The sequence below is a fragment of the Pezoporus occidentalis genome, unplaced genomic scaffold (genome assembly GCF_034315485.1).
Source record: "Pezoporus occidentalis ecotype Australia unplaced genomic scaffold, CSIRO_AGI_Poc_V1 ctg14, whole genome shotgun sequence".
Classification (NCBI taxonomy): domain Eukaryota; kingdom Metazoa; phylum Chordata; class Aves; order Psittaciformes; family Psittacidae; genus Pezoporus; species Pezoporus occidentalis.
The window spans coordinates 1359725-1375035 of NW_026913209.1; the positions used below are offsets into that span (position 1 = coordinate 1359725).

At 35.9% G+C, this 15311-nt stretch overlaps 1 protein-coding gene across 5 annotated transcripts in view; it reads right to left on the reverse strand.

Annotated features, from left to right (window-relative positions):
* DOCK4 (dedicator of cytokinesis 4) overlaps positions 1–15311 on the reverse strand; it is a 243807-nt gene that overhangs the window by 21402 nt on the left and 207094 nt on the right. For 3 of the 5 annotated variants that reach the window (XM_062609561.1, XM_062609559.1, XM_062609563.1), the window contains exons 33-40: positions 14768–14794; positions 14507–14602; positions 12897–12957; positions 9335–9428; positions 5453–5601; positions 4185–4271; positions 2411–2515; positions 447–588 (exon numbers count right to left, since the gene is read on the reverse strand). In XM_062609561.1, the coding sequence (XP_062465545.1) occupies positions 447–588; positions 2411–2515; positions 4185–4271; positions 5453–5601; positions 9335–9428; positions 12897–12957; positions 14507–14602; positions 14768–14794 (761 nt within the window). The remainder of the gene's footprint in view (positions 1–446; positions 589–2410; positions 2516–4184; positions 4272–5452; positions 5602–9334; positions 9429–12896; positions 12958–14506; positions 14603–14767; positions 14795–15311) is intronic. The other 2 variants (XM_062609562.1, XM_062609560.1) reach the window with 1 other exon arrangement.

Sequence of the window (15311 nt, forward strand, 5' to 3'; positions counted from 1 at the left end):
ACGATTTGGGATATCTTTCTGCTGTTTTGTTGAAACTTCCTATTTAGTTTTGAAATAGTTATAGAATAGTACATGGAGTAAAGGGTTTAATTAAATATATTCTTACACACAATATGCCATGAAATGGTGACGTGTTGTACTATATGAATGTGAATTACTCTAACTTGGGCTGATATACCATTATCACAATGGTGATAGCTCTACAAGTATTTCTGGCTAAAGTAAGAATTTTAATAACATGTAAAGAAATTTTTAAATAAAACCAATAATTATACAAAAAAACTTCCAAACATAATAGTGACTGGGACAAATTGCATGGGAATTCTCAGTTACCATTTATTTCAGTGGAGGTACATTGTGATTGGAATTGGCTATACGTGTACCTACATTTTTTAAAAGCATGAAATATGTAACTGCAGCATATAGGTTTGTGATTATGTGGATACACTGTGCTTCTGCCTGAAAAATGGTCTCATCTGGCTGATTAGCATGTTGCATAGCAATGGCATGTGGGAACTCATTCAACATTCGCTGCTGGAAGGCCTCCAGCCTTTCATAGTCATGTCCTCGGCAAACAAATTCCTTATTCTGAGCAGAAGAAAAAACACAAAACACAAGAGCAAGTTACGTGAAAATAATTGGGTATCATTAGATAGATCCAAACACACACTCTTCAATATAGACTTCCTGTGCAATTTTTACATCATTTTAAGAAGGAAAGTAGAAGAAACAAAAGGCAAGAATAAAAGAGGTTACTTAGAAGAAGGAAATTCTACCATAAAAGGTATGTTTTATTACAAAGTCTGGAATGCTACACTTAAAGCTTTAATAAAAATGCCCACTATGAAGCTGCACCATTATTTTCTTGCAACTATGCAACAAAAATACAGATACAACACTGGAGCTGTGGACAGCACTTTTTCTGCTTGCACACACGTTCAAAATAAGGAAATATCTTAACCATTTTTCTAAAAACAGTGGTAAATGAATTTCATTTTTAAATCTATATTAGAAAATTTTAAAAAGTCATTACTCGTTTATTCCTCTTGAAGCAGGTTTAGATAGAAAGAGTTGTCCTTATGTCAATAACAGAGACATAAAGCACTGAATTCTGACAGCCTGGACTTTTCATGGGAATTGCTAAAAGAAATCAGCTGCAATAGCATTACTGCGCAACTACAAGTTAAAATGTGAAAGCTTTATTCTGAAGCTTTATTCTTTATTCATTCTCTAGCAAAGACAGCCAGATTAGAAAATGCTTTGCCAGAAAAAACTTAAACATACAAAGTTTTGAGGTATCCCTTGTTGGTGCTGTGAGCATAACTCTGTGCTATGTACATTTAACTTGGAAAAGGCGTAAATACTTCCTGGGCAGATGCATAAGCAGTGAAAGACCTACAGATGTCAAAGTACTGCACTATCATGCAACTTCCTCCAGTAGTTTTACTTCCTCAGCTGATGTTTAGTAATCTAAGCATTAAATCCTTTCCAATTAACATTTTTAAATTGGTTTATACAGATGTTCTATTCAAACAACTACTAGGTAATATCAAAAACTACATGCCTATCAGACTGCTTTTATGTACCACTTTTGAAGAGAGGATTTTCATGCTATATCTACCATTTGGAATTTGTCATTTCCCCCACCACAAAGTCAAAGAAAAATCAGACTTTTTAGGCCTCCACCACACAGAGGAGGTTTCTCCATCACTTATTTGTATTACCATAGGAAAAGGAGCTTGGATTATGGTTGCAGCAGCTCCACGAACAGGCTGGATTCTGTTATCTTTCCAATGTGACAGTCAGTGCAGCTAAACCACTGCAGACTGTGGAAGAGGGGAACAGTATAAAGACAACTAACATTTTCAAGGGCACTTCAGGATCCAAGACTAATGTTCAAGAATAACTTAATGTACCTTGTCAGCTTTAGTACATTGATAATTAATGAAACTCAGCATGTTGAATTTCTAAGTAATTTCAATCAAAATGGAACTTTGTAATGTAAATACTTAAATGCTAAATTAGTGACTGTCCCACTGCTAAGGGATACCTCTTCTGAGAGCACTTTCTGAATAGCTGCCAGCAGAAACCGAACAGGTTAAAGGGAACAAACTACCATGGAAAGATGTTGGTCAATGGGATAGTATAGGTGCATGGTTTACAACATAAACATGGTAATTAAGCTTATGTGGGATTTTGGAAGCCTAGCATTAGTTATTCCATTACACAGGACCTTTTCTTAACTCTGAAAACATGAGGTTATTTTATTAATTGCCACAAAGAATTCCCTCTTTCTCACAGGATAAGAACTTGTATATGGTATGATCAAATTCTTACATAGAAAAAGTGATTATGAATGACAGCATGAATTCCAGAATTACTCCGTTCTGTTCATTTTCAATTGACTTACTCTCAAGAAGAATGGGAACTTTTTCCCATAGAATCCAACTCTGAAAAATTCAGGCTCCAAACGCTGTTGATCCATTATTTTATCATACAAAGATGCTTCCATCATCTGGGTGAGATTGATAAGAAATGCAATTAAGTCTTTTTTGAAAACATATTTTTAACTTAAGCTATTGCTAAAGGGAGGGGCTTTCATTACACTGTTCTGGGGAACCCCAGTGCATCTCTGAGCAGCAAGAAGGACATCCAGAAGTCTATGTATGCATCAGATTAAATAATTACACTTACTAGCAACCTGAACATTCTCAATAATTAAAAAACCCTACTTTTAAATATAGAGTTCCTATGTTAAAGGGGTAAAATATTAGATTAATGACAACCTGCATAGATCTTTAAAGAAAAATGGAAGTAATAGAAATGCAGTTTGAAACATATTACCCAGTGATCAAATAATCATTCAAGCACATGGCAGTTATGGGGTCAGTTTAGTCAGCAAAGTCCATTTTCCATATTCAAAAGAGTTGTGTCCAAATCAAACCAAATTCCAATGATTTAAGCACTAAATGTGAGTTCCTTTAAAAATCTCACAATAGCAATTAACATAATTTTTGATCAATCCATCTTGCATTTATTTCACTCAAAACACTGACACAAAGTGATTTTAATGTCAAAGTCCTCTTTTTTTTCTAATGATATTACAAAAAAGCGTTCTCTGTTCTTAAGTTTTTAATACTGTGGGAAAAAACCTAACCAACAATATTAGACCGATTTTAGGTAATGCGGGCAGCTATTTAATGTGTATATATCAATAGCTGCCAAGTTATATTTCTAGAAGAAATCCCCATACCTCCATTTTTGGATTAACATAGGTGGCACAGATATAGTAGAATGATATTTCACAATTCAAACACAAACCACATAAACTACAATTAATGAAACATGCGTTAACTAATTATTTTATTTACATGATGATAGTCTGCTTTTGCTTCTAGGATTCTGCCACTGGGATATCTAGATTGATATGGAACAAGCAGATCACAAGGATACTGCTACATGATTCTGTGTTGAGAATTTTGCGTGATGCTGTTAAGCAGCTCTGGATTAAGTATACTTCAGTCAGTCCCACACATAGAGAAAATTTGAAAAGGAAGCTGTAATATAAAGTTGAATCCATCAGAAGCAAACAAGAAAGGCAAAGAGTGAATAATCTTTAAAATACAGTATCAGAAAGAATGAAGAAAGAAACAATGCTTAGTGCTCTAAGAAAAATGGAAGAGAAAGCAGGAAGACTGTGCCAGGGAAGATTCGTCTTGGCTATATGATATTAAGCAGACCATATTTTTAAGCAGTTAAAAAAAAATACATATTTGCAAAGGTGTATGCTGCTTGTTGCAAGCTTTTCCCTTGCAATTAAGACTGCACAGATACATTGCTGCTCCTAGTGAAGAAATGCATGGAGAACATTCCCTGGATAAACCATAGTAAACCACTGGAAGAGAATCTGTAATATATTTTTCCTTCATAATCATGCGCATAAAAGGGGTGCTGTACAGGTACAAACATTACAAGATAACCTATTTTCCCATTTAATTAAAAAAGCTCATACTCCCTTTTTATAACCCTTATTTCAGAAAAAAGACAAAAGCTAAAAACCAAAGGTTTGCAAAACAAATGTAAGCACAATTCCCTGGCAATTTTAATTTTCTAAGTAATATTTTATAACCCAAATTCTAAAGCTCTTGGAGATCTGATTCATGGAAAGTACTCAAGTACATTACCCTCATCTTGCTGAGGTTTCTGTAGTCATAGTAGCTCTCGTACTGTTCTGCAATTTTCCTGCATAAGATAATGCCATTTTCCCAACACTGCAAGCAAGTAGAAGATGTTCAGTAATTTCAAAGCAAGTGTTTGGCAATTCATGATTTATTAGTAGTCTGCTCTTTCTGTAGTAACTCATACTTCCAGTAAGTGAAAATACCTGGACATATTGTTCACTAGACATACTGATTGCGGCTGAGTAATACTGATGAATTCTTTGAAGAATCAAGAATATATTTAGAGATCTACTTAATAAGTTATTCTCACAGGACTAGTGAGGCACTGGAATGGGTTGCCCAGGGAGGTTGTGAATGCTTCATCCCTGGTGGTGTTCAAGGCCAGGTTGGACAGAGCCTTGGGTGAGATGGTTTAGTGTGAGGTGTCACTGCCCATGGCAGGGGAGTTGGAACTAGATGACCTTAAGGTCCTTTCCAACCCTAACTATTCTATGATTCTATGACTATCATAAAATAAAAATCATTACAAGAGTGATAGACATCTTTTTTGATACTGGATCTGAGGTTCATTCAATTTTTAGATTTTAAAACTGTATTCTTAATACATCCTCAATTTTTGTAGATTGGAATATATAACATATATATATAGATAGATAGATATTATACCATCTATACAAAATTGCAATGCTTGCTTATTTGCAAGACAAATGATTGCTTGTTTATCAGCAAGACAAATCATCACACAAAATGCATATGAAATTTAGACTACAGGGTAAATGCCCTTGCTTAATTCAGAATAAGCATTCTCAATAATGACAATGAACTGTGATCCCTAAACCCTGTTCCATTTTAGGGATTCTGCAACTGCTATTCTAAAAGATACAATAGAATTTGGAAGGTGTAAAAATAGTACTTATAATATGTTTGTTTTTGCTCACTTGGTCACTAAATGAATTTCATCAGCTTTCTTTTCTTCTTTCATTTTCCCCACCTTTAAAACGGGGTGAAATTATACTATATTTTATAAAGTACTCTGACAGTTACAAAGCAAATTACCACACAAATGCAAATTATTCTCAGATGTACGTGTAGGATTTCTAGGATACAAACACAAGATCAGGAGAAACCTACTGTGTCGCTAAGTAACTGCGTAATCAGCAATGACAAACACTTCCCCTCTATATGCAAAAAGACTGCAACCCTGGCAGTAATGCCCTAAAATGAATAAACTATTCTTTTCAGATCCCCTCAGTAAAACAGGACTATTTTACCTTTCCCCTATCAAAGTTCTGAATGATGGTCAGATGGAGACACTCTTTACGTTGCCACTCTGTTTGCATGGGGTAGGTGAGAAATTCTCGCAGTGGCCGATCAGACCACTCCAACAGCTCATCGTATAGCAGGAGTGTGTAGGCAGCCTCTACAAGACAAATTATAGCATGGTACTTATGAAACACCAACCAAATAAAACAGGCAAACAAAGAACACAGAAATGTGAATGTTTTTGATGAGATGCACCTTTTTAATAGGTAACTGATTTACTTCAAGTGTAAGACAGTAGTGCTGGTTTTGGACAGTTACTATCTACAGCTATAATAAATTCAGCTTACAATTTTCACACAGTATTTAAAGTGGAGTCACTGGGACAGTTTCCCTGGAGTCTGACAATACAGAGGGGACAGGGAAACTAAGAAAAAAAATTCTGATTAGCCCTATGGCTCTGGTGACTGAGGGAACAAGGACCAGAGGATGAGAACATCAGTAGAGACAGAGGAAAGAAGATAGATAGGTCTGTGGACTCAGCCCAAAAGAGAACAAGGCTGGGAGGGAAGTGGTGAGGCAGATGTGTCCTTAATAGACTCCAGAGAGAAATAAATCGCTCATAGCTGAGCCTTAACAAGTAATTTAGAAGGGCACACGGACACATTTCTTTATTTTAGTTATTTTTTAGGTTTGAAACAAATCTATTGTTGCTCTCTGGTAAGAAAACTGTGGAATAATCTTTAGGTCACGGTTGGTAGAAATTATCTGGGAATATAAAAAAATACTATGATTTTTATTTTAATTTAAAGAATTCCTCAGAAATAATACACTGAAACTAATATTAAGTGAATCTATTGCAAAGTCAAACTTTGGCCAACTATGAAACACCAGAATTAATGCTGGTTATGACAATTCAGTCTGGCTAACTGTGCATATGCATTATTGTTTTCCAAGTTAGTGTCACAGTCTGTTTTTGCACTCACAAGACCACTTTGCATGAGTGAGTCAGTACAAAGATGGGCCATGTTCTAGAGATGTACCGCACTGGAGAAAGAAGTTGCCTACTGGACTTATTTTATTGTGGGTTTTACAGGTTGTACATAAGACAAAAAATAACCATGAAGTACTAAAGTACTTTTTTTGCTAAGGTAAATTTGCCTAAGACAACCATATCCTACGTCTGCCTCTGCCATAAGATTTCTCACAACACAGGCACCTTAAACCAAGCTCTCTAGAGATTTTTCTAACAGTAGTAATCCTCTTATCTGTCCAGCTTAAGAACCTGTCGATGAAAAACCGTCACTGCAGCAGATACTTGTTGGAGAGCATGCTTTGAATGCCACTGCTTAAGAATGCTAAGTATGGTGCAAAATGATGCTGCAAGGGAGACTGGCTGAAGTTGTAGACAATCTTAATTCTGGCATCACATAGCTTTCAGGCTGCTTCACTAGTAACAACCGCTGTTATAGTTTCAAGCTACAGTTTGGTATTCAAAATATGCAGCATTTTTACACACCAATGTAAAAAATGAACTCATTCAAAATCATAAGCAAAAGATAGTAAAGCATAAGTACATGTCAAGATAACTCACTATAAGCCTTCCTTTTTAACTTTTCATACAAGTCCTTTGTTTTAACAAATTTTGTCTGCCACACAAATAGGGTTGTTTTGTTTGTTTTTTTTACAGTTATCATAAATACATAAAGAAAGTTTCTAAAATAAGAATGGCCATACTGGATGAAAGGCCTGAGGGACCTGAGGGATCACATGTACATGGGTCCCTCTACCCAGCATCCTATGTCTGGAAGTGGCCAGCACAGCAAACAACATACGGGTACCTCTGAGAGAGGTCTGTATCAATTGGCTGTGCAGGAAAACAGCAAAAAGGGATAAACAGGGTTGACTCACATTGTAGAAAAGTAAATTTATACAGGAAAGGTTCAAAAAACCTAAACATTTCTAAGATGGATAGATACAAAGACAATCTCATTACATTTCTGTGGTGATTGAGGGGACACAAAAAGGAACAGTGCATTTATGTGCTACAGCCTCAAGATAGTTATATTTGTAGGTGTAACTGAATGCAGTGTAAAGAAAGGTTTGAAAGGATGTTTTGTGTTATAAAGGATTTTTTTTGTTCTGTTTTGAGTTTGTTTTGTTTTGGTTCGTTTTTTTTAACAGAGGATTACTAGAAACAGCCTGTAAATCATACTATGAAAGGAAGGAAAAACTGTTTTAAGGGCTAGCTGGCTTCATCCCTAGAATGAAACTATGAAGTCAGTAAACTCAATGGTGAATCATGCAGGAATGCTGCTGAGGCACTGAACTTCTTTGCCTACTCCCATGTACATTAGATCAGATGATCTACAAAAGGTCTGTGTGTTGTCACAGATTAATAAGGCAACCGATGGACTGCCTAAGTCTGTTTTCTAGTGGAAAGACTGTCAATATCACATTGTCATGGGTGTGAGACAATCCTTCCTTAAATCTCTCATGGCAAAAGAAACCCAAACAAAAATCAAAAGTAGTGGAATCTACCACAGTAAAGAATGCAAAAATCACATATTTTAATAATAAATACACAGGAAATACAACAAAGTCTGTGAAATCATTTTTGAGCAAAATACTGTTTAAATAAGAACAGATGGCAAAACAGTTTAAAAAAAAAAATCCAGTTCATTTCACTGCTGAAGATAAATTCAACACATGCTAATCAGCCAATGTGTAAAGGGAACTCAACATTGCTTAAAGAGTTACTAAGATTTGTTATGTAAAATCAGGAAATTAACAGTTTGGCACAAAAGCCAGCTGTGGCAAAGATATTGCTTGATAATCTAAATTCTCTTGTGACTCACTACTGCCAGGTCACATGAGGAAATTAAAGTATCATCTCAATATATCCTATTATCTAGTTTACACCTTAAACCCATGGACTGCAAACAGACTGCAGAAAATCCAAGGAAGGATCTTTTCTATAGATAGTAAAAAGCATAAGGAAATTTGCTGTGGCAGTAAGCACCTGTAGCCAGTTTACTAGTGACCCCCCAGCCAACTAATCCGCTTTTAAGAAGGAAAAAATTCTGGAGAGAATCTAAACATACGCAGCTGCAATTGCAAACCCTGGAGAAAAGATGGAGGTATTATAACATCAGTGAAATATTTTGAGAACCAAAGACTATTTAATTTAAAGTGATAGAGATTTTATATTCTCCAGCATTTATTGATGGCATATAGTGCAAATGAACTGCTCATTATGTTGTATAAACAACAACCAAGCACAATAAATTCTTATTTCCTAATTTAAAAGATAATGGCCTGACCTGGCGCTAAATTTGCATTGAGAAATCCTGGACAATAATACTGCAAATGTGGTACATGAAGATTCAGAAAGAAGTCAGCAAAGAACTATATTTGTTACACGTTTTAGTGTCTCTTTCATCATTAGTAAGTGATTTCAGAAAGAAATGGTCTTTCTTTCTTTCCTTTTTTAACCTAAAAGTGAGGTGCTGAAACAGAGCTGTGTCAAAACAGCACACCAAAAAGCTAACCAGCAGCATTACAAAATTTATATACGCTCAGATACTACCAAATGGACTCACAAAAACTTCCTCTAAACTTTATTCCTCTTGGGTGAAGAATGACCATATCACACATTCATTGCTAGTGCATGTCAATAGTAGTCATTTACATTCAACATGGCACAGCAAATAGTAGAGTTCTGGGGCTGAAAAAAAGCCGTATTTTGAGAGAGATTTAATTGGATAAGGATACTCAGCTTTTTGCCTGGGTTGGTATGTTCAGACTGAGGATACATACAGCTTACGGGTTTGTAAAAGACTGTGAAGGATAGACCAGTCCTAAATATCTTTTTCTAGTTTGTACGCAATTACCTGTGAAGTTTTGTGCTTTCAGATGTAGGTCATAGAGTTTATGAATATAGCGAATATACATCTCTTCCTTGTTCAGTTCAGTCTTGTAAAAATTCTGTAATAAAATCGAATTTTGTAATGACATAGTAAATATATGATAATGGTTGCAAACAAAAGACTTCAAACTTAACACTTCAGAAATACATGCATAGATTTGAAGGTTTCACATGTACAAAGTCATTACATAACTGCAGTAATACAGTAAGAAATAGTAAACATAACGTTAAATTTTCAGGAGATAAGTCAACATGCTTTTGAATGGCTTTTTATTTAAATTCTGATAGAACATAAGAGGAAGAACCTGATACGTGACAGAGCTGAAATCTGACTGTTCTTTCTTAACAAATACTAATCCGTTCAAAAACTACAGCCATACATCTTTACTTAGGCCATTTAACATCTTGCAAAGCTGTATGTTGATTTTAAAACATCAACAGCCCTCTGACTTTTGTATTCATATTACAAAAAAAAAAAATCTACTATCTACTATGTCTGCTCTTCCTTCTGTCATAGCAAAATTCCAGAAGGACTTTGGTGGCTTTATGAAGAACTATTCAGTACTGTAAACAACATAATCCCAAATGAAAACCATGATTTCTTCAGTCCTAACTGATGCTGAGAACTGGTAACTGATGGATAAATACCGCATTGCATAATTTAAATACATAATGTTGCACTCTAAAGTGATAGCCAGGAAATATTTCTAGCAGTGGGTAAAGATTTCTGAATGTATAACTGCTATTTGTTGTTACATGAATAAAATATAGAATGTAACATCAAAACTCTTAGTTCAAAACATGCATTATTTATCTACGAGCCCTAAAACAAATTATGGAAAAGTTACAGGGAGAGGAGCACAACCCTGTAGCACTGTTCACAAGTATTGCCATACTCACTGTGGACATGCAATCCCTGTGCTAGCCATACTTAATGTTCAGGATAATCTCCTTTGTTTAATGAAAATTTATAGGATAGAAGAATCTAGCACTAGTCCTCATGAGCAATTAAGAATTTCTATTATTTCAATCACTTGCTATTTTGAACTCTAAGCAAGTGGCCAGCATTCCCCCCTATTTTACAGTATTCTTATTCTGTGCCACTGTTTTCTAAACTGAGTTATCAAAGAGAAAGTTGGGAGGAACATTATGAAAACATACAAATACAAAATTTATAGAGAAAGTAATTTTTTTAACTGACTTGAAAAAATGACTGTATAACAATAGCTCTGTAATGACGTGCAGCCCTAAGGCCACCATCTGCCTTTCTAAGACTTCTCTTTTCCTCTCACAAGGTGTAGATCAGGAACAGATGCTTCTCTTTAGAAGAGAAAATATCTGTTTGTATGTTCATATTTACTCGTCTGAAAAAAAGGCATAATCTACAATACAGAATTGCAGCAATAAATATTAAGACAAAATACGGCATTGAACTGCAGTACTAGACTTCTTGGCTCTTACCCCTAAGCACTAAAGGCTTCAGCGCTTGACACAAGTCTAAACTACAGAAATCTTCTCTGAAGCTCTGCCAGTGTCCAGCTGGTCTGTAAGGCAGACCACAGCAAGGCAACCAAGTCACAGCTGAGGAAATGTATAGTGCTAACAAAGGTGTCATGTGATTTTTCAACTATTTCAAGACATGAAATAGAACAGATGTAGTCTTCAAAAGGGGACATGATGTGAAATGTAGACTTCGTTAATTTAGACTTCGCTTTCCCCAGAAAAAAACAACTTGAACACAGGCAATGTGGACATGTTCTACTTCAATGACATGCTGTCGTATACCATCATAGGGTATCACAGGAAACATCCTCTTTCTAAAAAGACACAGTTTTAAATTAATATGACCTGAAATATCCATGAAATATCAAACCCCAATGAGGCCCAGAGTTGCCTGAGGAAAACTCCTCAGTGAGTTACCAAAAGTTATTCAATACACTTTCAATGCTTTTGCACAGCTTTGTGATGGCCAAGTTCTTTCATTAGGAATTCAACTTTCAAATTGGAGTTAGGTGATTGTTATACATAAGGAACTAACTCCATTAGATACCTCTTAAACAAGCTTTTCCAAACAAGGATTACTAATGTGAAATTACCTCAGATGATCCAGAGAGTGGGGAGAGTAGGAAAAAAGTTCCTACCTTTTCCTTTCATCTAAGGTATTGTTGCTGGTGCATACCCCTTCTGCATATTTCATAATGTAGCACAATTCCAGTTAATTTGTTAACTTGGTTAACTTGAACAATTCTATTTTCTGGAAGAAATGCATATACATCTATGGCAAAACAATGTAAAAATTCTCTTTTCATGCCAACGTGTCCTCTTATCTTTGGAAGTCAGAATACGTTCAAAGTAGTGGTGAAAAATGAAATATTGCTTCCTTCTCTGGACTTCAAATGATTTTAACATCATACATCCTTCTAATTACTCGTTGCATGAAACATCTTTTGAGATGACAACCAGTTCATCATATGTGCGAGCAAATGTCTTAAAATTTGTGTGCTCTTTCTGCAATTGAAATTTTCTTCTCAAAAAATTAGCATTCGCTGTTGCTCTGGCATGCAAATAGTATTAAAATTTGTCTGAAAATAATTAGTATATGAAACCTTCTTTAGCTTCTACAAGTCAATGAAAATCCAATTAAAAAGTATTATGATCATTTGAGGTTTTAAAATATTTGCATTTCATTTTTGTGCAAATTTTGGATGATTTGCTAACAGTAGTTTAAAAGCTCCTTGGGGATAGGATAAAAATAATCCAGGTGTTTTGCAGAATTCAGATCATGCCAGATATTTTGACAGAAAGCCAGCTGCTCTATGGCTATGTAGTAAACATCATCCCTATTTCTAGAGCACCATTTTCCTACTGAAGAAATCCTTTATTCTCTTATGTATAACTGCTACTTAGAAGTGACACCAAATTGTTTCACTGACGTCAAAAATGCAGAATTGCAAGTCAGCTTATTCTGTTTTTACCCCTGGCTAAAAATATAACTTTCCAAAACATTCACCATAAAAATGGAAACTTTCCAAGGTTAACGAAAGTCAACAGATTTGTCAGTGGAAACTAGCCTGAAACCAAAATTCATCTTGTAAACAAAATTTTAATCTTTTTTCATACTATGAATTTGCACTGTTGGTTTGTTGTAATGATGATAACATGACAAGAGGAGAAAGAAACCAGTAGAAATCATGCACGTTTTCTTGAGTTTGGAGGAGGAAAGGCATATTTCTATGAATTTAGAGACTGATTAAACTTGGGAAATAACACTGTGGTGAAATTTATCTGGTAGGAAGAGAGGGAAAACTGAATAAAGCAGTATTAGAGATCTCTTAAAGCCCAATTGTAATATGCCACTGAAAACTAACTCCCCACTGTATCAATTTCAGTGATCTTAAAATTAGTATTATTTTGTCAACTTCCACTCAAACTGCATCAAGAAGCAAGGTATCTCCTATTCGAATGTGTGACTGTACATTAGAAAATGTTCAACTGAAATTAAAGGGGGGGAAAAGTTTTATACAAACCAAAAGGCTAACAGTGCAGCCAATCTTTTTGCCGTCCACTTCTCCCATTTTCATGCAGTCCCTAAAACAGAAAGTAATGAAAGTCAAAAGGAATCACTTTTATCCTCTTAGTGAAGCACACTCCATATTTGGTTCAGCAAGCTGATGGACATGATGCATTTGGATGAACAGCTGACCCAGGTGTGTAAGGAATTTAATGCCTCCTTTTCTAGGACATGGAATAACTCAATCATCAAGGAAGTCAATGTATCTTTTCTGGCTCTGTCATTGATTCGCTGGGTGACAGCTGGAGATTATTTGGTTTCTTCATACCTTGGGCTGAAATCATGCCAGCAGAAGCCAGCATGACTGCCAGAAGAGGCAGCCCTGCTCCCCGCCTGCTCTCAGGCACTCATTCCCAATCCTGCACTGCTGCCTGAACAAACCTCAGGGAAAGACAGAGGTTAGGAAGCATCTTTTGCTGAGGTATTTTTAGCTCATATCAGTCAGACTACCACAGTGCAGCACAAACGCTTCTGTTAGCACAAGGGAGCGATGTGAATGAGGAATGAGTAGGGATGAGTTTGCTTTCTTCAGAGACAGTGTACACCTAAAGTGTTTATGGAATTTCAGCATTAATTCTTCCTCTCAAACATGCAGAGCTTGATTATCACACAGAGTGAGAGTATATAACCATGCTGGAGTAAAACAAACAACAGGCAGACATCACCATGCAGTCACTAGAAGAAATGTAACTTTAACACATTCTTGCATACATGAGCTAAACAATTATCCCCCAATACTTTCATAACTACAGTATAAACAATTGTTTCTAAAGATTGAGAGCCCTGGGGGTTTTAATCCAACTCCCTGAAGGGTTTCCCAGTTCTCTGAAGGGGAATAGCACTGTCAGGTTTCTAGAAATTCAGTCTCTTTGTTGATGAAATAGCTTTCTTTTCAAACTACCAGTGACGACAGCAAGTGGAGTACTAGGTCTCACCATGTGTCCCTATGGAATCAGGGCAAACAAGCTAACACCTAAGCTCTAGGGCATGCTAGAACTGATGGTGGTAAGGAGGACTACACTAAAAACTAAAGTTTCTTCATTGACTTCACAACCAATTCAGAAAATCCCTTTTAGTCTCCTACTCCTGAAAGAGAGTATGTGTCTCTCATTTCTCTCGTCTTTGTTCATGTGGTACAGTCAGCTGTGAGCTCCTCACCCAGATATCCTTTGTATACATACTTGCTATGCTGGCTGACACTGCAACTAAGCATGATTGACATAGTGATAAGAATTTTACATACTGCGTAAAACAGCTGTCAGGTGATTAGCATTGAGCTCTGTGCCTTCAGACAGACCTGAGTCACTAACCTACTGGCAAAACTCCTATATTCCTTGACAGAAAACTTGTGCACGTCACTGGATTTTCATACTACGGGAAGGCTACTTCATTAGTTTTCAGCCTGCTTGTCTAATTTACCTCTTGACTAAGCAGCTGCTGCCCGAGATCCTGAGCACATACAGTTGATGTGTCCATGTGTAGTCACTGTTCCCACAAGGTCACCATATTTGCCTTCTAATACTTCAAAGATGGCAACCTTATTTAGAAACCATGATAATCCCTCACCTGTAATCCAGTAGCCTCTCCATGAGGCGAGTCACAGTGGCAATTAACGAAACGCCACTTTCCCTCCATGTCTCCCGCTCAATTTTCTTCAGTAAACTGGAAAAAAAGAGAAGCCAGAACAATTTCACTGCTTATTTTTAACTGTCACTATGACAACCACTGTTTTTACCAGTACCTTAATACCTTAGCAACAACTTCGATAGTTAGATTTTCTTTTACAAACACCCTCCCAAGAAGCACAATTTGCAAACATTGTCTTACCTAGGATAAGGACCAAAAAGTGGAATTCTAGTCCAGGAAGCATTGACAAAACAAATGATTTTCATATTAGCTGCATCAGGTTAAAATATATCAAACACCTAATTTTCAGAATATATTAATATCCCAAGGAATTAACAGAACTCTCCCATAAAATATATATCTTAATTTTATGCTGATACATCAGAAAATGGGGACTATAAAGATGTAATTAGAAAAGAATATTTATCAAGTCAATATGCCTTCTCAATGAGACCTCAACTTTTTTAACAAAGATTTTTCTTCCCTCCTTTCTTCTCCTCTCCTCTTCAGTATGCAAAAAGAAGGGATTTTAGTAAAATTATTTCCCCTCTTCGCTTATTTTTTCCTTCTGAGAACATACTGTCATGCATATTAGAAATTCCATTAGCTTAAATTGTCATAAGATTCTTTATTAAAAACCGTTGTGTTGAGTTCTTACACTAATGGAAATGCTGATTACACAGTGAAGTGAAAAGATTTCAAAATGATGTTCTAAGTGGAGCCGTCAATAAAATTACACTTCATA